The sequence below is a fragment of the Daldinia vernicosa genome (genome assembly GCF_022497035.1).
Source record: "Daldinia vernicosa strain CBS 139.73 unplaced genomic scaffold F5Y00scaffold_23, whole genome shotgun sequence".
Lineage (NCBI taxonomy): Eukaryota > Fungi > Ascomycota > Sordariomycetes > Xylariales > Hypoxylaceae > Daldinia > Daldinia vernicosa.
In genome coordinates, this window is record NW_025953939.1 from 353,689 (window position 1) to 375,012 (window position 21,324).

Genomic DNA, 21,324 nt, shown 5'->3' on the forward strand with positions numbered 1-21,324 from the left:
TCTCACATGCGAGATTGATGGCGCTTAGTTTGGCCATGTGGCTGGTCGAGAAGCATAACGCGCACCTGCAGAGTGCAGGAGGCTCAGAAAGACTTCGATATTTAGGATTGCCTATAACTAGCTAAGAATACGATTCGCAGTAGTTTTATATCGTATCGGCATGATCGTGTAGTATGCAGCGGCTTGGTGCCAGGTCCCTCTGCTCATCCCCTCCCCGGGATATGAGGCTTGGCCTGCGATAATTGTAGCTGCTTCGATGTCAACTATTTCTAGTAGAGATATTAGCTAATATATAACCCGAGCTGGACAGACAACTACTCGGGGTTGAGGTCGAGACTGGAATGGTGTGCTGCAGCACGTGTAAGTCAAGGAATCTGACGCCAAACCCCAACGGTGGGAGAGGACCAAGATAAGCGCGCATACAGCGTAGTAGCGAGCAAGAGAAGCTATCAAACTGATTGCCTATTCTCGATCAGGTTTTCCCTAAGACGGAAGGTAGAAGATGAGAAGTGGACATGTGATGCTGTATATTTATTTGTCGAGTTTAGCGGTCTTTTTATTCACGTCGGTAGACGGGAGATATCAAATGAGCCTACGTCATGGCGCCTAAGTTGTAGGCCAAGCTCGGGACTAATACGGAATAATACCACTTATATCAGGTTCAATATAGAGGCTCGTAGGTTGGTCTGGTTAGATACCGACCTCACGAGCTCACTTTACTTAGATCTCGGGGATCTAAACATGTTTTAGGCAAGATATTATCAGAGTCCCAGTTAGGCAGTATCGTATTGGGCATCCCCCAACTTTTTCCCCATTGACAATCCCCCGCGATCTCAGCCAATCCCAGTGCCGGGGCTAGACGACTTACTCCTTTAGCTTATGACCGAACCCCGGACCCGCCCCCTGACCGCCTCGTGGAGTCGTGTGGGGAAGAGGAATACATACTTCTATGTGTGTGTGGGGTGTCAGCGTTACTCTCTTTGTTTCTTTGAACAATGACCAACATCGATGATGTCCAATATATCGGATCGTGCAAGCATGTATCCGAGAAGGTTGGTATACACGGCGTACGGATATAGCTTAGTACTTATACGATACGTAGCACGATCACATATTGTGACGTGAGTGCGGGAATAGGAAATCAAGGCAGAAGTATTGGGTATACAAAAGAGTTGCAGAATTACATGTAGTAGGCAAACTTCTCACATACCGCAGGAAGATCTTCAGGGGAAATTACTTACATATACCAAGGCATAATTAGGTAGGTGACGGCGACTCGGGCTGCCTGCTAATTTCCTAAAGTGCAAACTTGGATCCAATCAAGAGCACCGAGCAAGTTTCCCCTAAATAATTCATGCCTACTTCGTGACTCCGTCACGGGTACGAACGGCCGCTGAGGGGAAAAGGAAAAGCTAACAAAAGCTGCAGCAAGGAATGCAGGTAGGATAAGCCAAATTTGTTTTTTGGAGAAGGCGCCTTGTATGCCGGTGCGACCCCGTGATGCGACCAACATAGCCTTATCAACTTACAAACCCTGCACGCGCCCGACTTCGAGGAAAGAGCAAGAGACACGCAGGAAACATAATGCAGGTATACATACCTACATTGCACAGATGAAATGGAAGGAAGGTTCCTGCATATAATCCACTATGGGGGGGAAAGGGGGAAAGGGGGGAATCTGCGCGATTCCCTTTGTCCCCGATGGACTTATTAGTCCTTCCCTCCCTATAATATACCTGCCTTTCTGTGGATCTATGCGCCGCATTCTTTTCTTTTTATTATGCAGGCAACTTTGCATTTCCGTTAATATCGCGTTTTATTCTTGTGGGCATTTTATTATATAGAGGCATCTTTTTGGCCGCGTAAAGATTCGTTGCTTTGTCTTGTGCCTCCTTTAGATCCCCTTTAGATCTCCTATAGCCTGCTCATGTCATCTCGAGCACTTCTATACAGATGGCTACCTCACATATAGGAAAGGCGGTCACCGCTTTTCTTCTAATCACACCTAGCTTTGGGCTACCTCACGATTCACTCGTAGATAATTACTTGGAGAGCAGAGACAAGTTAAGCCGTAAGATGGTTTCTTCTCTGCCGTTAACTTGAAGCTGATCTATGACCAGTTGTGCAGCCGATACACCAGTCTTTCCCCCTCGGTACTATTAAGCCGCGAGGATGGTTCAAAGACCAATTGCAATTAGAGGCTCACGGACTTGCCGGTAACTTGTTCGATTTCTACCGCTTCGTCCACGACTCTATGTGGATAGGCGGCTCAACAGAGTATTCTGTACTTAACGAGGCGTCCCCATATTGGTTCAATGGCCTTGTACCTCTTGCCTTCGGATTGGATGACCCGAGACTTAAGGGACAAGTTTATTCTTATATGGATTATGTCCTTGACCACCAGCAGGAGGATGGCTGGCTCGGGCCCGAGACTACTCCTGAATCTCGAGGCCTATGGGCACGTTGCTACTTTCTGCTAGGGTTGATGGTATGTCCTGGCCGGGACAGCCTACTGTTCTAAGTGCCTCTCGGGAGCAGCCCGGCTAATTGTTGTAGCAATACGCCCAAGCAGACCCTTCGCAAGAAGACAGAATCGTGAATGCTATGCATCGATACATCCAACTTGCTCACAGTATGCTAAAAGACGGCTTTAGCGGGCTGATACAGAAGGATGGCCAAAATTTCGACGGGGACGGGTTTGGTCCCATGCGAGCTCACGAGATGCACATCCCGCTGCAATGGCTTTATGAGCAACACCCTAGAAATAATTCGCAGATAATATGGGAAACCATGGAGCTCATGATCGAAGGAAGCGCCAACGCTAGTAGCGATTGGAGAACTTTCTGGGTTAAGGGAGTATACCCAGAAGTCACATATACTCCTAGAAACGAACCGTTTAAAGATCTATTCAACCATGGTGTTAATATGGCAGAAGGTATAACTGAAGCGCAATCTTAACGTCTGAGTAGAGGTTGACTGATATAATTAGGCCTTCGTTACCCATTATCGATATACCGAATGACGCACGACGAAGCGTTGAAGACGCAGACTAGGACTGCGGTAGATTTGTTGGCGCAATATCACAAATCTTTAGCCGGGACGATTATCGGCGATGAATTCATTACAGATCTCAACCCGATAAGAGGGGCGGAACTCTGTACTGCTGCAGAGATGACATTCTCCATGGCGTATATTTACCAGTATCTCGGCGATAACGACTTGGCAGACTGGGCAGAGCAAGTTGCATTCAATGCTGTGCCGGGATCCATCTTCCCAGATTGGTGGTCACACCAATATGTACAGCAGGAAAATCAGGTGAGTTGATAAGTCCGAAGTCTTAGATGTAGGCTAATTATGGCTCTGTAGCCGTGGTCGCGTACTCTGTCGGTGAACCCCGACATGTGGGTGAATGTTGGAGTTCACGGTAACGTGTTTGGCTTGGAACCTAACTACGTCGGTTCTACCCATTTCCCATTGTTTGAAGCGATATCTGCTTACCCTTTGATAGCCCTGCTGCACGGTTAATCACCCTCAGGCGTACCCTAAATTCCTTGCCAATTCCTTTACGCTTACCGATGGCGGAATTGCTCATGTTCTACTTATCCCCGGAAGCATCAGTACCTCGTTAGGTCATAATCGAGTAACCATCCAGGCTGACACCAACTATCCCTTCGGCATGGGTATCAAGTACTCGATCACGGCAGCATCTGATTTTACGTTCTACGTTCGAATTCCAGGCTGGGCAGACAAATCGAGTACCATCGTAGGACCTTCGGGCAAATCGAGTCAGATTTCCCCATCGGATAAGGGGCTACAGAAGATTCAAGTTAGCAAAGGTTTTAGTTTTATTAATGTCAATCTCGAGACGGAGCCACGGGTAGTTACGAGGCCCAACAATACCGCGGCAATATACTACGGATCGCTGCTCTACAGTCTCCACATCGATGCCAACGTATCGGATGTACCGGTAGTCGCGTTCAGCGGTGACGCGATACCAAGTGCAAGCACTACATCCCATACGCACGATCACGTTATCGAGCCTACGAGTTTATGGAATATTGCTATCGATCCGTCGCAGATAAAGGTGGTGCAGGCGGATGTGTCAACGTTGGCGGATCCGATCTGGGACCTTGGTGCGCCCCCGGTCGAACTTCGCGTGGCTGCTGTTGAGATAGACTGGCCTCTCGAATTCGACACCGCTGCAGATCCTCCTCTCGAGCCCAAGATTACAGGAAAGCCTTTCAGCGCACGTTTCGTGCCGTTTGGAAGCGCCAAGATACATATGGCGCATCTCCCCGTTGTCGAACTAGCCAAGGTAGACTTGTCGAGTTGATAGACATTTTAGATGGATAGATGTAGTTTAGGCGATAACGGTAGAACATAAGAGCTTAGACTATGTAGTAAAGACTTGTATACAATGGTATAAACACGGACCGCGGATTTAATTGTGCAATTGTCCTTACATTATATGGCCTGACGGCACGGGAGAGGGCCTTGCTGTTGAGACCACACTCACCACAGTCACATGATATTGGTCATGTGACTCTGGTTGGGCCCACACACAACGCGATCCCAACCCCAGCATGACCACAGAACAGTTATTTCATTCATTGTATTTCCTTACGTAACCTTGCATGCACAACATACCTTGTCATTCCAACACTTGCTTACTCGATTACTATATTAAATGCAATATCACGGAGAGATTAATGAATATCACAAAACATGCACGAATTACTAAACAAATTTTTTTTTATTTTTTTCGCACGAGGGGAAATAGGGATTAGGGGTAGGGGATTAGGGGTAGGGGGTAAGGGGGTAAGGGGCCGCTGAGGCTTGACGACTTATCGTGCCAGTCCCCAACAGCGGATTAAAAAACAATTTGACCAGATTAGGTACATAACTCCAAAAGGTTCCAACCCTTTTCCAAAAATCAATACTTTACATGTACCTAATCTCTCTCCCACAGTATCGTCTCCCATAGTATCGGTAGGTATTCATAGGTCGAGCCACCGCCCCAGCCACGCGATCAGCTGAGGGGGGAATCTTGAATATCAGCAGGCTCGCATCCCACAAATACCGGCTCGGCCGAGCACTTAAGGGTCGCTGTCCTTGACGGGGGGCTTGCCAGTAGGAAGCTTGTACTTGTGGCCGTCCATGGCGTCGCCGTCGCGCACGTGGTGGCGGCCGTAGACCTTCTTCCAGGCCTTGATGGAGATGTCGCCGCCCTTGTCGAGGGCGCAGTAGGCGTCGAGCTCGCGCATGGCCTCGACGACCTCGCCGCGGCAGGTGGGGTTGATGCCGCCGGCGGAGCAGGCGTTGACGACGACGCTGCCCCAGAGCAGGGACTTGCAGCTCTTCTTGGGGATCCAGCCCTGGTCGGGGCCGTAGTCGATCCAGTCGAGGAACTTGGCGTAGGCGCGCAGGTACTCGGAGCGCGCGACCGTGCGCGAGCGGCAGAGCGTCTTGCGCGAGGGGAACTGCGGGTCGCATTGGCCCGGGGGGCGGCGCTCGGCGAGGGCGGCGGCGACGGATTCCTCCGTGTTGTTGCTGGCGGCGCCGCTGAGGGCGGTGAGGCCGTCCCAGTCGCGCACAGCCTGGGAGAAGTCGAGGGTGTCGTCGTCGACGATGGGGATGGTGTACACTGTTGGGAAGGGGGGGAGGGGGTTAGGTTAGTGTCTGGGGTATTCTTGGCTCCGAATAGGAGACAGGAGGAGAAGGAGGAGAAGGAGAAGGAGGAGGAGGAGGAGGAGGAGGAGGAGGAGGAGGAGTCGACTTACTTCCATCGGTCAGGTCAAGGTATGAGCTGGCAGTGGCATTAGGGGCATTAGGGGAGGCAGGGGCGGCGGCGGCGCCAAGGGCACCGGCAGCACACACGAGGACTTGAGTGAACCTCATGATTGATGATGTTGTTGTTGTTGACGAGAGTCAAACAGGAGGTTTGTTGCTTTTTTTTTTTTTTTCTTGTCGGAAGATTGAAGTATGTATGAGAAGAAAGAATTGTTCGACCGGCGAGGAAGAAATGAATCCAGGACGAGAGGGAAGGATGTGATATATACTAAATTTGTCTACGATATAGGCACCCCATCTCTGGCGATATTCTCCGGACAGCTGGCTCAGCAAGATCGAAAATCGGAATAGCTCACTATCTGGACGGCTCAACGGGGGGAAAATCGAAATGACTCAACAGGAGAAAATCGAAATAGCTCGGCTACGTGGATGGCTAGGTACTATTGCTTCATAAGCTTTATAGCTTATACGGAGTTAAACTACAAAGAGCTCGGTAATAGCAGATCCGGTATCACTATAAAAGTCAAAGTCGACTATTAAAAGTCAAAGTCGACTATTAAAAGTCAAAGTCGACTATAGAAGTCAATGTCAACTCCCTTCACAGGTAGGCAGGCGGCGATCAAAATCATTTGCATACTTCATCGAACTTGGCTAACATGTGAAATAACATCTATTACTCGTAACGGCACTGTATTTAATAAAAAAAACTACCAAAAAGTACAATTATTATTTCAAAGCTAAGGAATCTTGTAACGTCTTTAATTTTTAAATTTAATGAACGTAACGTGGTGTACGTTTTATTCGAATGTAGTTATTTGTTACCCAAGTTCAAAGCGTTCAAATTATTTTGTCCGCCACTTGGCCATCCTATGGGTGCTTTGGCCTCACGAACAAAGCACCTCATAAACTAAATCTAGTCGTCACCTTCCGGAGTCTCACTTTCCAGTCGAGCTTCCTCCTCATCTTGTTCACCGTCGTCATCTGGCAAACTCTCCTTTTCCCCCTCTTCCTCCTCCTCCTCCTCCTCGTACGCAAGCCACTCGTCGAGCAGATCCACTCTATACTCGTCCGCCCGGATGCGCTTGTCCTTAAGCAGGTTCTCAAGCCGGATCTGCCTGTGCTTGATATTGGGACGAACGGCAACGGCACCGGTGTGCGTAATGCGCACGAGGTGGAATGCGCTGGACTCGTAACTCCGGACTCTGGTGAACTGTCTCCTCTCCTGCCGCGTGAGATCTTCGATGACCATCTTAGCTCGCCAGTTTAAATTCAAACTTATACACAGCTCGGGGCAGTCTTCCCACGCCAGCTCTGATAGGTCGTTACCCCCGGCATTACCCCATCGCCTGATCTCGCTCAAGATGAGGCGGTGGAGCATCAGGAAGACAGGCCCGTGGCCATCCCCTGGAAGACCGGTGGTGTTCAAGAGAGCCCTTTCGCACCTCCGACAGTCGCAGGAGTAGATTAGGAAGTAAGCGTGCACCATCTCGTGCATGAGCTGGGCTATAATATCATTAAGCCCGTAGATCGAGTCACCACGAGCTGTGCGAATGCCAGTATTAAGCAAGATACGTACGTATGTACGACCCCCTTCTCCCTCTTCCGTAACCCAGGTGGTTTCCCCATCGATCCTAGCCTCGAGTCGAAACGGGTCCTCACCGACGACATCGATACCAGTCTCGATCATGACGTAACGTCCCAGCAGCCCGAAGAAGAAGAAATCGTCCAGCTGCTGCGCCCAGAACCTGACGTCGGTATCTACGTACTCGTATGACTCACCGGGCTCGAGCCGCTTCCCATACGACGGACCCTGCAGCACGTACTTGGCGCAGAAGTGCTCGCGCGCCGCGGTCTGGCGCGGGCTTAATGCAAAGTCCTGTCGGTTATAGAAGGCTTTTATGGTAGAGTTTAGCATTTCGCGGGGTCTGTACGCCCGTCTGTGGAGCTTGATGCGGTAGTAAGGGTCGAAGGGGGCGTACATGGGATAATTAAAGTGGTACACGTTCCTACCGTCTTCGTCCCTGAAGGGCTCGATGGGGATTCCGCCTCGGGTGATAGTAGCCATGGTGTATGTGTCGTTGAAGGGAGATGGAATAATCACTTGATAGGGATTCCTGATGGATTACGAGCAAGATTATCTACAACCTGATAGTTGGTTGGAGTCTACAGCTACTGATCAAGAGCATTAGGCACATAAATAGCTTCTCCATCAGCACTGGACAGTTATTTTGTCGTATAACAATCACTATGCTATATTGTACTTGTCAGTTTATTGTGTACAGTTCCTTTGAGCAACTAGTAAATCTCGGCACAACTTAGCTGTTATGTATCACGGTTACTGATGCGAACTGGGTTCAAAGAAGTTGTTTCTGGTGGGCGAGGCTAACTTCTTTAGGGACGAACAAAAATGCATAGGAACCTAATGTGAGTGTATGCGTATGGTGGCTAGAACCTTGATGACCACTCCTTCTGTTGGAAAAGGGGTAATAAGGAGGCGACCGAGCACCCGGGAATATACTCAATGACGCAAATATATACTCAATGACTCATATATTAGTAGACGCCAAAAGGGTTGCGATCATCGTTGTAACCTCTAACGCTATGCCGCTATGGCCGCTATGGAAAGGCAAAAAACCCTCATCATTAGTAACAAACTTCTATTTTTTAGTATGAAACCCCCGCTGATGGCATCACCCCTTAACCAATTCTCGCAATATACCTTTAGCCTCCTGAACGCCTAACTACCGAGCACATGTTTTGTGATTAGATAGGCGGCCCTTCTCGGCTCTTCGGTCTGACCTCTTTCTTGCTCAAGAAACTCCTTCGCAAACCACCATTCCCGCTTCTCGAATTTGGACTCGGGCTATTGCTTTCTATGCTAGGCTCCGCAAATGTGCTCTTCAAGACCACCGTGCCGGTACCGACCTTGATCTCCTTTTCGCCGCTGCCACTTTCGTCCACGAAATATAATGCCTCACCTAAGTCGTCATCGCTCCCAAAGGTGTGGTGGTTCTTGACTTCTATACGGAACTGGGTATCGGCGGTGCATGTGTGCTTGAATGTCTCGTCGAACCGTACCGTCAGATGAGCTTCGTGGTGTTTTGTTTTGCCGATAGTCCTCTCCTTGGGAGTGAGCTGCTTGATCAAGACGTAAATGTCTGCCGACTCTGGGAACCCCGACGCGGAGACTACGGTGAAAGTAGCAGTTCCGGCGCCAGCAGTACCCGGGGCCAGACTGTAAATAGAGACGCCGCCCATGCTAGAATTACGCCCGTGTGCCTTCGAACCACCGTTGGGCGTCACAGGACGGGCGGCGTCGCCGTCGACACTCAAGCCTGTAGCCCGTCTGAGGCCGGAGCCAGCTGCGGGAGCATCCGGTCCGTTCGTTACGATCGTGGGAATCTCGGAGTTGCTTGGCGTCAAGGCCAAGCCGTTACCTTCCTCATCTTTCTTGCCCCGAAAGCCGCGCTTGATAAAACTCGCACCCTTACCAACGCCGTGGCCCACAACGCCGACTACTGCGGCGCCACCTTTAACCGGAGCACCGACAACACCGGTCACAATCCTGCCAGGACCACCGAACGTACCCGCGAACGTGCTAGTGCCTAGTCGAGTACGCGTGACGTAGTCAGGCTTGAATAGCAGCCGCAGTCTAATCGAACCCGACTTTCCATCTAGTAGTAGCTTGAGCTCCTGCGCCTTAAATGGATCGAGCTGCTCAAGATTGATATCGGCCCCGCCTAAGAAATCGGGCTTGTCTGCGAAGTCGTAATCATAGACTTTGCAAGTGAACTTGGCAGCAGTCCGCGACGGTATGGCAACCTCGAAGAACTCATTCCACACGGGGTTGAGAGTCTTCTTCTGCGTTTTGGTCTTGAACACATCCTGTCCGTTCAATTCGAACTTGCAGTAGGGGTCACTCTTGCCATTCGAGTCGGCTGCGGGTAGGTCTGCCGCGTCTAATACATCGACGCGGAGATTACCCATGTTGTTGATGCTCTCGCTAGGGTCTAGGTGCATCTTGACGGGGATGTATTTTAAGCTGACCTTGATCGTAGCCGCTCTATTCTCTTCGTCCTTGAGTCTTAGCACCGTGGGATTATTCTGACACTGTTAGCGATACATTGCAGTTTTTGCAGATCGTGGCGACTTACTAGGCATTGTTTGAGGGTATCCAGAGTATTGCCCGTTAGGCGAGCTACTGTGTGATCCTCATCGCGTTCCTCGCCTGGCTTCTCGCGTTTTTCTCTCACCTTGAGAGTTAGCCGTGAGAAGTCTAGCTCACGGATAAAGCAGTCGCCAATCTCATCGAATTTGAAAACTTTGCTCTTGGCCGTGCCCGAGATATAGCTAGGGTATAGCATATCGTCGACATATATTTCAAGATGCGTTCCGCTCTTCGGCATTTCTCCTTCGAGCAGTTTGAAGATAAGGAACCCAGATTCGTATTTGAGTAGCTCTTCCGGAGTAAGGTGGACCTTGGGACGCTCCCGTGGCGCTTCGCGAGACTTTCGTTCCGACGTAGTTGACCTAGGAGAAACCGGGGATTTGGGAATAGTTGGTGTGGTTGGCGTAGTCGGGGCGCTTTCTTTCCTCTCAAGGGCGGATATTTTTCCGGCATCTAAGGATCGGGGCACGTCAAGAGATGGCTTTGGAGCCTCGGAGCCTGTTTCCTTTTCGTTTTCGCTCTCCTTCTCCTTCTCCTCTTCTTCCTCGGGGTCCGCAACATTTATGCACGGATAAAACGAGACGGTATAGGTAAGTGTTCCCTTTGCAATGCCCTTTCCGTGTAGTCGGAGTCCGGTCTCTTGTACCTTCTTCGCGCTGTGGACGAGATACTCGCCATTATCATCCTCCGAAATATAGTCGCCTGCAAAGACCTCAACCAGACCCAAGCTACGATCCTTGCCCATCTTCTCGGCGTCCATGACCTCGAGCGTTAGACGATCCCTGGGTGAATGCATTGGCACATAAATGACTTCGTCCCATTCGGGCTTCAGGGTGTTGCGGTGGGTTACTGTTCGACCTTTCTCGATACCGGAGAGCAGCACGCGGACGTAAGGATCCGATTTACCCATAGTCTCGAAATTCCGTAGGTCGCGGGCGCTCTTGAAATGGAGACGCATTACGCCGATGGGGGTTTGGTAGCCCCCAGTACCTGCTAGCACGCCAGATAGGGCAACAGGTTTCCATTGCGCAGTCAGCTTCGCTCGTCCGCTCTTGACCCCTGCCAGATTGTACCAGTCGTGCCCCTTTTCCATCATCTCCAACATATCGTCCAGCTTGATTTGGTATGTGCCGATCAACTGGTCGCCAGCAATATCGCGGTCGTCCTTGATAGCAAGACCCAATTTGGCATTCTTTCGGTCCGTGATAAGAATCTCTTTGGAACCGTTATCCCAAATAGGATTGTTGGTGCGCTTGAGTGTTTTAGTCTGGTGAACTTCTTTTCCGTTGAGTAGTAGAGCGGCATATGGATTGAGCAAGCCAACTAAGCTCTTTGTGTTGTCGAGGTCCTTCGCTTGCTCCACAGTGTATCGTAGAATACCTGTGTTAGACTCCGGCGGCGGTTCTTCTACGCCATCATGTTCCATGGCCTCCAAGACAGGGAAGAAGCGGAAATCGGCGCTGACCACACCTCGGGCCTTGCCATGGGCGACGACTTCTAGACGTTCGTTTTCGTACACGCCAATATCTTCCAATCGCTCGAGTGGGAAAGAAGCGACACCGAGTTCCTTGTCCTTGCGGAAATCGTTATAGTCGTAAATGAGGAGATCGAGCGAATCGTTAAAGGACGTAACAATAACATAGTGCGTTTCGTTCCACCTGGGGTTCGGAGTGTCCTTGACAACTTTGGTCTGAGCTAGGGGCGCCCTCTTGTTCAAGGTAAACACAGCGTACGGGTCGGGATTGCCAGCAAAGTTATCGGGATTCTTGAGACCTTGGGCTCCGTGAAGCGTTACCGCGACCACGCCGATAGCTTGGTCGACGGGAGAACCTGCAAGCATTTTGGCTACCTCAATCGGGAAGACATTAGGGGCATACATCATCGGGGCCAAGTTTCCGTGAATCTGTTCCTGGATAAAGCTTTCTAGACCCGGAATAAAATTGATATCGAAACCGAAGGTTTCACCACCGAGGGGCTTACACGCATAACCGAGCTCCGGGCGCTCGAGGAAACACATCTCAATCTTCTCGATGTGAGGGAAAGCGAACTGGAGTTTAATCTTCAGGCGCATGATACCGGAGAAAGACATATTTTCAACGATGACGTCGAGACCTTTGCTGATCATGGCCTTGCCAATACGGATTTCAAGGACTACCTTGGGGTTAATCTTGTTGCGGACCTGCCGAGCCGTCATATCCTCGTCGTCGTTCGGCGTGAAGCTAAACTTCCAGTCCATAAGGACAATGTCATCTTCTGCCTTGGGGTAAGTCTTCACGTGCTCCATTCTGGGAGGTTTAGATCCGAGAGTGAAGGTTTTCAAGCGGAGACTATCGAGAAAGGAAGGAGTCGCAGAGCTTAGCACTTGGTCGACGGAGTTAATGACGATCTGAGCGAGAACAGGTTGATAGATGGGCCAGAATTTGACCAGAAACGAGTTTATCCACTCAAGAGATTCGTGATCCGTCTCTAATTTCTTCAGCGCCATCTCCCTGGTAATGTCGTCGCGGAAATTTCTTCGCACTCGTCTGATCGATGTTCGGTAGTATGTCGAGCAACAGGCCATAACGATCATGACCCAAGCTAGCCCACCCCCAAGCACGGCAACCAGCCACGAAGCGAGACAGGCGAAGATAATCACTCCGGCATTGTGGTACCATTCTGTTGAGCCAACTAACGTTAGCGATTCGTGTCCAGAAGAAAACGGAATTGGGTAAACCAACCTCCAAAATACTGGTCGGGAAGCCTCTCTTCCAGCCAAGTAGAGTGATCCAATAGGCTCTCGCCTTCCGTAACACTATCGACAGGCCAACCGAACCGTTGAGTCCAACCAACTTTGGCAGCCAAGTCTTCCTCTTCTTCAGGGGTATTTCCATCCACAATCGGCCTGCCGTCCTTGTCTTTGGGAATTTCGATAGCCCCAGCCTTCGAGGGGGTCGGGAGATCGTAACTAGCCTTCGTGCCGTCGTCGACATCAGTAGCAATAGCCACGCCTTTCGGTTTTCGTGAACGGCGGGGATCGTTGGGTACAGCCTAAGTTGACTCGATTAGCTGGTGCCTTGGACGGAGAGAGGCTTAGAGAACACACAGCCCTAGCTTGAGCAGCCTTATCCGCTGGGCTCGCATCCGGATCGAATGTGAAAGCAGCCACGCCCGCATTTTTGCTCTCTTCGACTAGTTTCCTCTGAGCATCATCGGCAGTAACATTGGATTCGGGATCGCGAGAAGCCTCAAGAGCCCCTTGCTGCTTTAGCTCGCCAACTTCCCGTTCGGTAGCCATACTGACGGTCGAATGCTGCTATGGCAGCTGTTGGGGCGGCTCAAACGCGGGGGAAGGATAAGTAGCCGACCGGTGTGTAACAGAGCATAGGGAGTCGTAAAGCGATGTTAAGGAGGGGCGGCAGATTCTGACAAGGAAATCGGACAGAGCTAAATGAGCGTAGAGCTGGTAACACAAAGGTACGTAGATCTGGTATTAAGTCGTCCACAGGGGGTGGGTAACGATGATGTAGCTAAAGGATGACTAGTGATTCTAAGTAGGTAGTGTATTAGCGATGCATGTATGTACTATGTAAGTAAGTAAGTAGTGTAAGGAGATGCAAGGGCAACGGGTAAGCTAGCGATAGTTCACGAGTCTGCTACTCTGCTACTTCCAATTGAGGGCTACCGTACCTTAAGAGTTGACGGAAAGGAGGAGAATAAATGACAAATAAGAAGAGAAGGGGGGAAAAGTAAAGGTAATCGGGGTCTAGAAATAATCGAAGTTGACGATAGTCACGAAAATAAGCTTAGCAATTAAAGAAAAGCCACGCAGCGCCTCGTTTCCTCAAAGTTTAAATGGGTACCAGGATTGGAAGTGATTACACTGATTGGAAGTTACGGGCTTGGCTACCTCATAGCTGTTTTCCCAGATGTTCCCAGATTCGTGGCCCCATGTGGCTCCAAACGACGTAATTTCGACAGGGGTCTTTTCGCCTAGTGTATCGCTAGCTCGCCGAACCAAGCCAATGGGATTGGTACCTAGGTAATTTCACGCAGCGCAATACAAATGTAGAATAGTTTCCTCCCTACAACACCTGAGCTCCTGAGATACAGGGGAGGCTATTTTACATATCTTTAATATGTAAAATGCAGCTTTCCCAATATCCAATATTAGGTTGACTGCCAGACTGTCAAATCTTGATTTGTGAATCATTCAATTCAATTGAATTGAATTCAATGCTGTCCAACGATACTCGACCGTGCTCAAAGAATTGCGAAATACCAACATCATATATCGACCTCGTATCAACCACCTACATAGACCAAAACAAAATACCATCCTGCCATTTTATCGCTTCGAGTTGGATGATCGTCACATCGATCTGTCCCCGGAGACTTAAAAGTTTCAGCTGATCTCTTCCAGTTTGACTATCCCGCATACAAACACGACGCTACGGCTACGGATAGCAACAATAATAGTATCGCTGTTCCCGAGCGCTTTCTACACTAATCCTTGGAATAGGTAGCTAGCAAATCGGGCTAAGCGGCACTGCCACCACCACGACCGGCCAACGCCGACCTACATCGATGTACTGCAGCTATAGATGCAGAAAGCTCTTCTCTTACTATAGACGTGTCGTTATCCGCGCCACGGGCCGCTCAAACGGCGTTTCAATTTGCTCTAAAGTTTGTTTTCGGCGCCGAAGAGTCAACTCGTTTCTACATGCACTTTTGCATGCATTGCATAGTTCCTTGTTCGCCAGTTCATTTTATTACAGAATCGTCATACAAACGAGATAGCGTAGTAGTACCTAGGTCCTACACACGCGCGCGATGTTCTGGAGTAGTATTACTCGCCCGGTGACCTGTATGCGACGCTCCCACGGCAAACCCCTGCCGGTTCATTGTTTCTTAAGGCGCCGAATAACCGGCCGCTCTTTAGCAGCCAAGTGTTAGACGTGGAACATGTGTGTATTTGAAGTATATAGTATAGTATATAAGATGGCAATGCTACCCGAAGTGGGGTATAGTCATAACATCATCTAATCATTACAAGGCAATCCCGTTAAGCTTAGTTGACTTTATCAAGTTTTGCCGAGTTCGAGTTCTTCTCTCAACTTCTCAATACGAAGCGGCCCGCTGCACTAAAATAAGCACGATGCCGAAAACCTGTCAGGATTCTGAAGTCAATCAAGATTAAGGTCACATCAAATTGATATTTCTAGTTTTATTAACGTGTCTGCATGTCGACCTATATTACTATATTACCATATAAGTTAATAATTCGCAACAAATTGGCCGGGCGTCTCACGGACTGTCCTCTTATCAGTGTCCCGCATGCCTCGGTTCAATTAGTACATCGTAATATCAGGGAATGACGATCGCACGCATTGGCGTCAATGTCGCTTGGCCAAGGAACCCAATTATAGAATTAGCATCTAGGAATCCATAGTCCTTATCGTATAACTTGATTCACCAGAGCTAATCCAAAGAAGCCAAGTCAGTGTGGAACCAACGTCAAGTAAATATTATAAACAGAAAGCCTTGTCTCCCTAGGAAAAGTAAAGTAGCAGAGAGGATACGTACATGCCCCATAGCAAAATAGCTAAGAGAACGTCAAAGACTATTCATGTCCAGGCCAATAGACTGAGAATAGCCTCAAGATTGCTATACTTACTTTCACCTAAACGAGGTGTTATGTAAGGCGCAACGGCCAAAGTGCGCGACAAAGCGCACTCAACAAGTGCTACTATATCACTACCCGCAAGTGTTGATGAGAGAGAGAGAGAGTGATAGAAGCTGTGACGAAGGTAGGCACGAAGAATATTATGAGAGGTCTCTTCAACCACAGTAGCGGGACCTTCAACTTAGAATCTTATAACAATATAGCTACAACTCAGCCCCAACTATATTCGCCCATTTCCCCCATTTATACTTGAAGAAATACATTTTATCATCATCATCATAGCTTTCCTTAGATCCGTGTGCAACATTTAGACAGTATCATCGAGGCGATTGGTGAAGTAGAGGAAGATGGAACAGCCGAATACCCATAGCCTCCTTCTTAACAAGTTACCAGTCGAATTAATCCTCAACATACCGGAATTCAAGCTGCCTATCGATCGAGTCGTATTTCCTTTGGTATGTCGCTCGCTAAGTTTCATCTTAGGAGAATCATATGTCTACAACCCTTCTGTCGTGCAGTACTTAAGATACCTCGTAAGGGTCGCTCGCGATCTTCCAGGCCGGTGGGTATGCGAAGCTTGTTTCAAGCTACGCCCCGTCTCTCGAGAGGATACGCATCTAACCCCGTGGAAAATAACATGCCCCTTGCGTTGGGGTCGACGGTGCGATGAGATGTACGGCCAGCAATTTCGGCTTAACAACCGTTACTTCTTCGTCGACCATCATCACATCCAGCTCGCGCTCAAGTATACACGTCTATGAGGTACTACGTACCAACTTTACCTCGACAGGTTGTTAGTGAAACATTATAACCTCGAATTCCCTACCCATCCATACCCGTACAGTCAACAGAACGTACTCAAAGTATACCGCTACTTCTAAGGTTATAAGGGATCGGACGGAAACTTCGGGTACATGCTACGGTCTGTCTAAGATTTCCGAAAAGATTCCGTGGAGATATCGTTGGTAACGGTGGGAGACATCAATCTGTACACACACCTAGCGTTACTAGGCGATATGAGACATATGACAGTTCACGAATTCCCTTGGAAGATCCAACTTGATCTAGACTTCTGGCTGAAGCCCAATGTTGATGGATCCTGGGAGGAACAGTGCAAATTCCAGAGCACCCATAAGGTAAAAGTTCCCGTTATGAACCACTTCAGCACTCAAGCCTTCCGCTCTGTCAACTCCTGGATCCCCGTCTTCGTCTCTGTGTGCTCCGTCCTTAGTTGTCGATGTTTGACGAAAACGCTCGCCACGACCGTAAGGGCGGACACGCTAGTGTATAGTATGAACATGTTCCTTATACTCCACGAAAAGGCATCTAGTACAGCCTGTCGCTGAACCGCATCTTGGATGGACTGGACGATTTCAACGTTTGCTGCTGCCTGATCGCCAGATAGAGCCTCTAGAATAGGTCCGCTGAGGCCAGCCGCTGCGAGGGACGATTGGCGATTAGCCATACTGTTCTGGAATACCACGCCGCCGACAACGATGGATAGCGATGTCGCCAAGTTGCGGATGAAGCCTAGTGCCGATGTAGCCGACGCAGTATCAGCTTGGCTGACAGTGTTTTGGATAGCGATCATGGGTGCTTGGAATAGGAGTGCAGTGCCGATGCCATTGACGATTTGGTACCCAATAATTTCCCCGAGAGACGTATCCGGCCGGAAATTTATATACAGCCCTGTCCCTAACGTCATGAATGTTGCTCCGGCCCATATGATTTCCCTATAGCGGCCCGTGCGATGGATTACGATACCGACCAGTACGTCAACGGCCGATTCCGTAATCATCATCGGCAATATCAGAAGGCCACTATGGACGGGCGATGCCTGCTTTGCGCTTTGGAAATATAACGGTAAATAATACTCGGCGCCGATAGAGACCATGCTATGTGCAAAGGCAAGAAGGAAGGTCGCGATATTAGACCAATCCTTGAACATTCCTAGCGGAATCAGGGGATACTTGGCCAAGCGCTGCTCGCTAAAGATGAAGCAGCCGATCATCACGATTCCAAATACGATCAAGCAGACGACTTTTGGACTATCCCACGGGAAGATCGCGCCACCGAAGTCCAGTCCGAGGAGAAGTAGGAGAGTAACTCCCAATATGGAGAAGGTGCCGAACCAGTCAATAGCCACCAGGCCGTCGCGCAGCTTAGTATGAGGATCGTGGACATCCAAGAAGAGCAGCAAGAGCAAGAACGAAGCGCCACAGACCGGCAGATTAATCCAGAAGCACCAGCGCCAACTCGCGAGCTGGGTAAACGCTCCCCCGATCAGCGGCCCGGCGCATCCGGCCAGCGCCCACATCACGCCGAGGAAGCCCAGATACAGGGCTCGGCTCCGCATGTCGAAGAGGTCCGAGATGGTAATAGTCACCAATTGGAGCAGTCCTCCACCGGCGGCGCCCTGCAGCGCTCGAGCGGCAATTAGCATCTGCATGTTTGTGCTTAACGCCGCGACGATGCTAGCGGCGGTGAAGACGCCGACGGCTCCTAAGAGAGCGGGCTTGCGGCCCCAGATGTCGCTGCATTTCGCCCAGATCGGCCCCGCGGCCACGTTGGCTAGCACGTACGCGCCGCCGATCCAGACGTACCCAGAAGCGGAGTGCAGGGCGGCAGAAATCGAGGGGATGGATGTTGCTACGATGGTCTGGTCTAATGCCGCGACGAAAAGGGTGAGCTGGAGATATCGTTAGTTAACAGTTGCGCGCCCAATCTTTGGAATTGGTTTATATACGTAGAGCGCGACTAAGAGGGTGTATATACGCAGCTTTGTGCGGACTTTTGGAGGTTCGAGTATATTCAGTGACTCTATATTCTGTTCTTTGACAGGAGCTGGCTCTACTGGACTACCAGTATTTATACTGACGGGCTTGACAGGCGTGATATCGTCCATCGTACCCAATCTACCCAGATATTCTCGATACAAATTGAAGTTTTGTATATAAATAAATAAAAAAAGAAAACGAAGAGAGGCGCAACTTATAATGCTTTATAATGTAAGCAAATGCCGTCCCGTTGACCAATCACCGCTCAATTAGAACGCCTGCGCCGCTCAAAAGCCATGCAACTCACGCCTTTTCAAAACTTGTCATCACGCCCTTTACGATATCAACATTGATATTATCTCAAAACACCATAATACAGCGATCGAAACCTGCCCAAGGTTAAAGAGTACGAGGTGTAAATTTATGATACTATAGTTAAATGACATGTGAACTAAAAATTAAAAAGTCCAGTAGGGAGTTAAGAAAAAAAAGAAAAAAAAAACTTGGTTGTCCTGAGTGAGGCTACTCATATGTTAGTTGAAAATATCATCGATGCTGAATTGTGGAAATACTAACCTCGAACTCACGACCTTTGGATATCCCGAACTGTGTTCGAGTCATAGTTTATGAGACCAACGCTCTACCAACTGGGCTACCAGGACGTGAGGAAGGTACGTGAAAAAGACATTTATCTATCACCTGTAAGGAACTGGCGCCGGGTTTCACCCGATACCTAGCAGTAAATAAATACATTTTACAGAGTCGGGACTTCTAATTGGAAACGGGTTGCTTTTACGAAGTAGTTATGGGGGATACGGTGATAGATTTACATTAGGTACTGTCGGGCAAGAAATGAAGGTATCGTGTGCAATTTCACCCACGAACCCGACGCCCCCTGCCGGGAAATTTATTTCATGGAGGATTCGAATATTTATATATTACATAGGTACCTATGCAAGAGGCCCGAGCCCCGAAAAGCAGAATCTCGTCTATGTATATGCAAATCGTAAGGAATGTGCTTCGCTAAAATCAAATGCAATACATAACCCCCATTAACATTATATATACCCCTTTCCGTTTATCCCAAGACTGCCTCCTCAGTCGGACCTCACGCCTGCGCGTCTTCCTCCATCAAACCCACCAACCTCCAAATTAATTAAACAGGAGTAGGGTTGGCGTAGCAGAGAACCCAGCCGAAGTCGACAGAGTTAGTGCTGATGGACGCGTTCACCGAGCTAGTGAAGGCGGCGCTGCCCCGCTGGACTCCGAACTGGTCGTTGTAGCGCTGGCAGGTGATGTCCGCTACGCCGATGGCGGGGTGGTCCGGGGCCTGGGGCGCGGTGATGGAGACGCTCTCGATGGCCAGGCCGGTGATCGGCAGGTTCGCCTGGTGGCTGAGAGTCGCGAGGTCGACGGTGACTCGCTTCTCGGACCTCTCGCCGCTGACGGGGCGGTTGATTGCGACTAGGTTGACCTTGGCGAAGGGGGGCTCCTTAGGGAGAGCCGCGGCGGAGGAGACGAGGGCGGCGGCGATAGTGGCGACGGTGAAGGACTTCATTTTGATGGATGTAGTATGGTAAAGTTGGTGAAGTTAAGGAGGTTGGTGACGCTAAGGATATTGATGAAGCTATGGATATTGACAAAGTTAAGAATGCTGAAGATGTTGATGATGATTATGACATTTAAACAGCAAACGAACATCTATTTATCTTCATCGAGTTCTATCATAGCTTCGCAATTCTTCGACCGGGAACGTGATTTAGAGCTCCGCAGTACCTATACGTGCTGGCAAGAGATCTCGTCGAGGCGCAGTTGGGATCGTCGCCGCCAAGTTACCTTTTAGAGAACTCCATCGCAATCTCATTGGTCGAATGTACGTCGCCAGGGAGGTAATACGACGAGGCGTCGAGTCCACCTCAGCCGCAGATCAGCAGCCATCAGCAGCCGCCTCGTACTGGTCGTATAGCTTGTCATATTTTTAGTCATAGATCCTGATCTAAGACTATAACGGTAGAAGGATTGGTATGTATAAGTGAGCGCTGGCACGTTACATCTGTTGCCATGACTTGGCTCTACCAATCGTAGAAATAGGTAGTTAATTCATAAGAGCCCAGAGGTTATTCTAGCGGGAAAACCACGTAGTCAGGGCATGGATAGCTAAAGCATATACCCAAGACCGCAAAGGTTATAAGCTACCTATTGTCGAATAACAAAACAGAGACTACGTCAACTCGTATAATATTCGTTCGCGTGATCCGTGCCATTGTGCAACAACTACCTATAAGCGTATATCTCATTCCATCTTAGCAGGATGGGCCGACTACAGCGTTACCAACTCGCCAACCTGCAGTATAATAGCGTGACTGAGAGGTGGCACCAGCTCACCACACGGCCAAAAGCCCGTGGTATTACTCGACTCATGGACAGGTTAGGTATTCAATATATTATACCTCGATGGGGGTTAGCGCAAAGAGGACAGTCTGATTACCGAGCTCCCCGTCATGAGGTGAAGCAAGAAGGCATAAACAACTTTGTTGAACTCTAAGCTAACTGTGGGAGCCTATGGCTATCCATACTGAAAGTATCATAAGCTACTACGTGTTGGCCAATATATAAACAGAAGAAGCACCAACCCATAGGAAATTAGCTCGGGTAGCCAGCCTGTGCCGTCGTGGTTAATACTGACTATCCTTTCCGATACGGAAAATCCAGCTGACTTATCAGCCCATGCCTCAACCTCCTCTTACGCCGAGATGGCGTCGGCTACCTAATCTTCTATCCTCTGTCGAGGGCGCTGCGTACGCCTTATATACCCTTACTATGTAAATCTATACCAGCCCCTGACTAGCACCGCTTATACCCTAACATAAAGCCATTTAAATATCTAGAGAGGTCGTGACTACACACGGAATACAGCGGATAGA

At 49.4% G+C, this 21,324-nt stretch overlaps 6 protein-coding genes across 6 annotated transcripts; 1 reads left to right on the forward strand and 5 right to left on the reverse strand.

Moving 5' to 3' along the window:
- Window positions 1–1,953: 1,953 nt before the first annotated feature.
- F5Y00DRAFT_262094 (uncharacterized protein) lies at window positions 1,954–4,333 on the forward strand (the record flags this gene model as incomplete). The annotated part of the gene is made up of 6 exons (XM_048011326.1): window positions 1,954–2,071; window positions 2,121–2,488; window positions 2,557–2,935; window positions 2,990–3,315; window positions 3,367–3,453; window positions 3,509–4,333. 6 exons carry the CDS (start codon window positions 1,954–1,956, stop codon window positions 4,331–4,333), a joined length of 2,103 nt encoding a protein of 700 aa, XP_047864866.1.
- Window positions 4,334–5,066: 733 nt separating this feature from the next.
- On the reverse strand, window positions 5,067–6,136 carry F5Y00DRAFT_78467 (uncharacterized protein). Its single transcript, XM_048014139.1, has 2 exons — window positions 5,781–6,136; window positions 5,067–5,644 (listed from the first exon to the last, which is right to left on the reverse strand). Exons 1-2 carry the CDS (start codon window positions 5,896–5,898, stop codon window positions 5,097–5,099), a joined length of 666 nt encoding a protein of 221 aa, XP_047864867.1. The 5' UTR covers window positions 5,899–6,136; the 3' UTR covers window positions 5,067–5,096.
- Window positions 6,137–6,639: 503 nt separating this feature from the next.
- On the reverse strand, window positions 6,640–8,264 carry F5Y00DRAFT_78472 (uncharacterized protein). The gene has a single exon (XM_048014140.1). The coding sequence runs from the start codon at window positions 7,853–7,855 to the stop codon at window positions 6,704–6,706; it is 1,152 nt and encodes a 383-aa protein (XP_047864868.1). The 5' UTR covers window positions 7,856–8,264; the 3' UTR covers window positions 6,640–6,703.
- Window positions 8,265–8,323: 59 nt separating this feature from the next.
- F5Y00DRAFT_237162 (tricalbin) lies at window positions 8,324–13,065 on the reverse strand. The gene is made up of 2 exons (XM_048007776.1): window positions 9,945–13,065; window positions 8,324–9,894 (listed from the first exon to the last, which is right to left on the reverse strand). The coding sequence occupies exons 1-2, from the start codon at window positions 12,528–12,530 to the stop codon at window positions 8,554–8,556; spliced, it is 3,927 nt and encodes a 1,308-aa protein (XP_047864869.1). The 5' UTR covers window positions 12,531–13,065; the 3' UTR covers window positions 8,324–8,553.
- Window positions 13,066–16,587: 3,522 nt separating this feature from the next.
- On the reverse strand, window positions 16,588–18,609 carry F5Y00DRAFT_78507 (MFS general substrate transporter). The gene is made up of 2 exons (XM_048014141.1): window positions 18,370–18,609; window positions 16,588–18,312 (listed from the first exon to the last, which is right to left on the reverse strand). Exons 1-2 carry the CDS (start codon window positions 18,526–18,528, stop codon window positions 16,792–16,794), a joined length of 1,680 nt encoding a protein of 559 aa, XP_047864870.1. The 5' UTR covers window positions 18,529–18,609; the 3' UTR covers window positions 16,588–16,791.
- A 680-nt stretch (window positions 18,610–19,289) lies between these two features.
- Window positions 19,290–20,573, reverse strand: F5Y00DRAFT_237169 (uncharacterized protein). The gene is made up of 2 exons (XM_048007777.1): window positions 20,100–20,573; window positions 19,290–20,027 (listed from the first exon to the last, which is right to left on the reverse strand). Exon 2 carries the CDS (start codon window positions 19,956–19,958, stop codon window positions 19,557–19,559), a length of 402 nt encoding a protein of 133 aa, XP_047864871.1. The 5' UTR covers window positions 19,959–20,027; window positions 20,100–20,573; the 3' UTR covers window positions 19,290–19,556.
- Window positions 20,574–21,324: the final 751 nt, after the last annotated feature.

Bases quoted from the DNA above. Each gene is read 5' to 3' on its own strand.
- F5Y00DRAFT_78467 (XM_048014139.1), bottom strand. From the start codon at position 5,898: ATGAGGTTCACTCAAGTCCTCGTGTGTGCTGCCGGTGCCCTTGGCGCC. The intron at 5,645-5,780 runs GTAAGTCGACTC...CCTTCCCAACAG, and splicing joins CCTTGACCTGACCGATGGAA to TGTACACCATCCCCATCGTC.
- F5Y00DRAFT_78472 (XM_048014140.1), bottom strand. From the start codon at position 7,855: ATGGCTACTATCACCCGAGGCGGAATCCCCATCGAGCCCTTCAGGGAC.
- F5Y00DRAFT_237162 (XM_048007776.1), bottom strand. From the start codon at position 12,530: ATGATCGTTATGGCCTGTTGCTCGACATACTACCGAACATCGATCAGA. The intron at 9,895-9,944 runs GTAAGTCGCCAC...TAACAGTGTCAG, and splicing joins ATACCCTCAAACAATGCCTA to AATAATCCCACGGTGCTAAG.
- F5Y00DRAFT_78507 (XM_048014141.1), bottom strand. From the start codon at position 18,528: ATGGACGATATCACGCCTGTCAAGCCCGTCAGTATAAATACTGGTAGT. The intron at 18,313-18,369 runs GTATATAAACCA...CGATATCTCCAG, and splicing joins CCCTCTTAGTCGCGCTCTAC to CTCACCCTTTTCGTCGCGGC.
- F5Y00DRAFT_237169 (XM_048007777.1), bottom strand. From the start codon at position 19,958: ATGAAGTCCTTCACCGTCGCCACTATCGCCGCCGCCCTCGTCTCCTCC.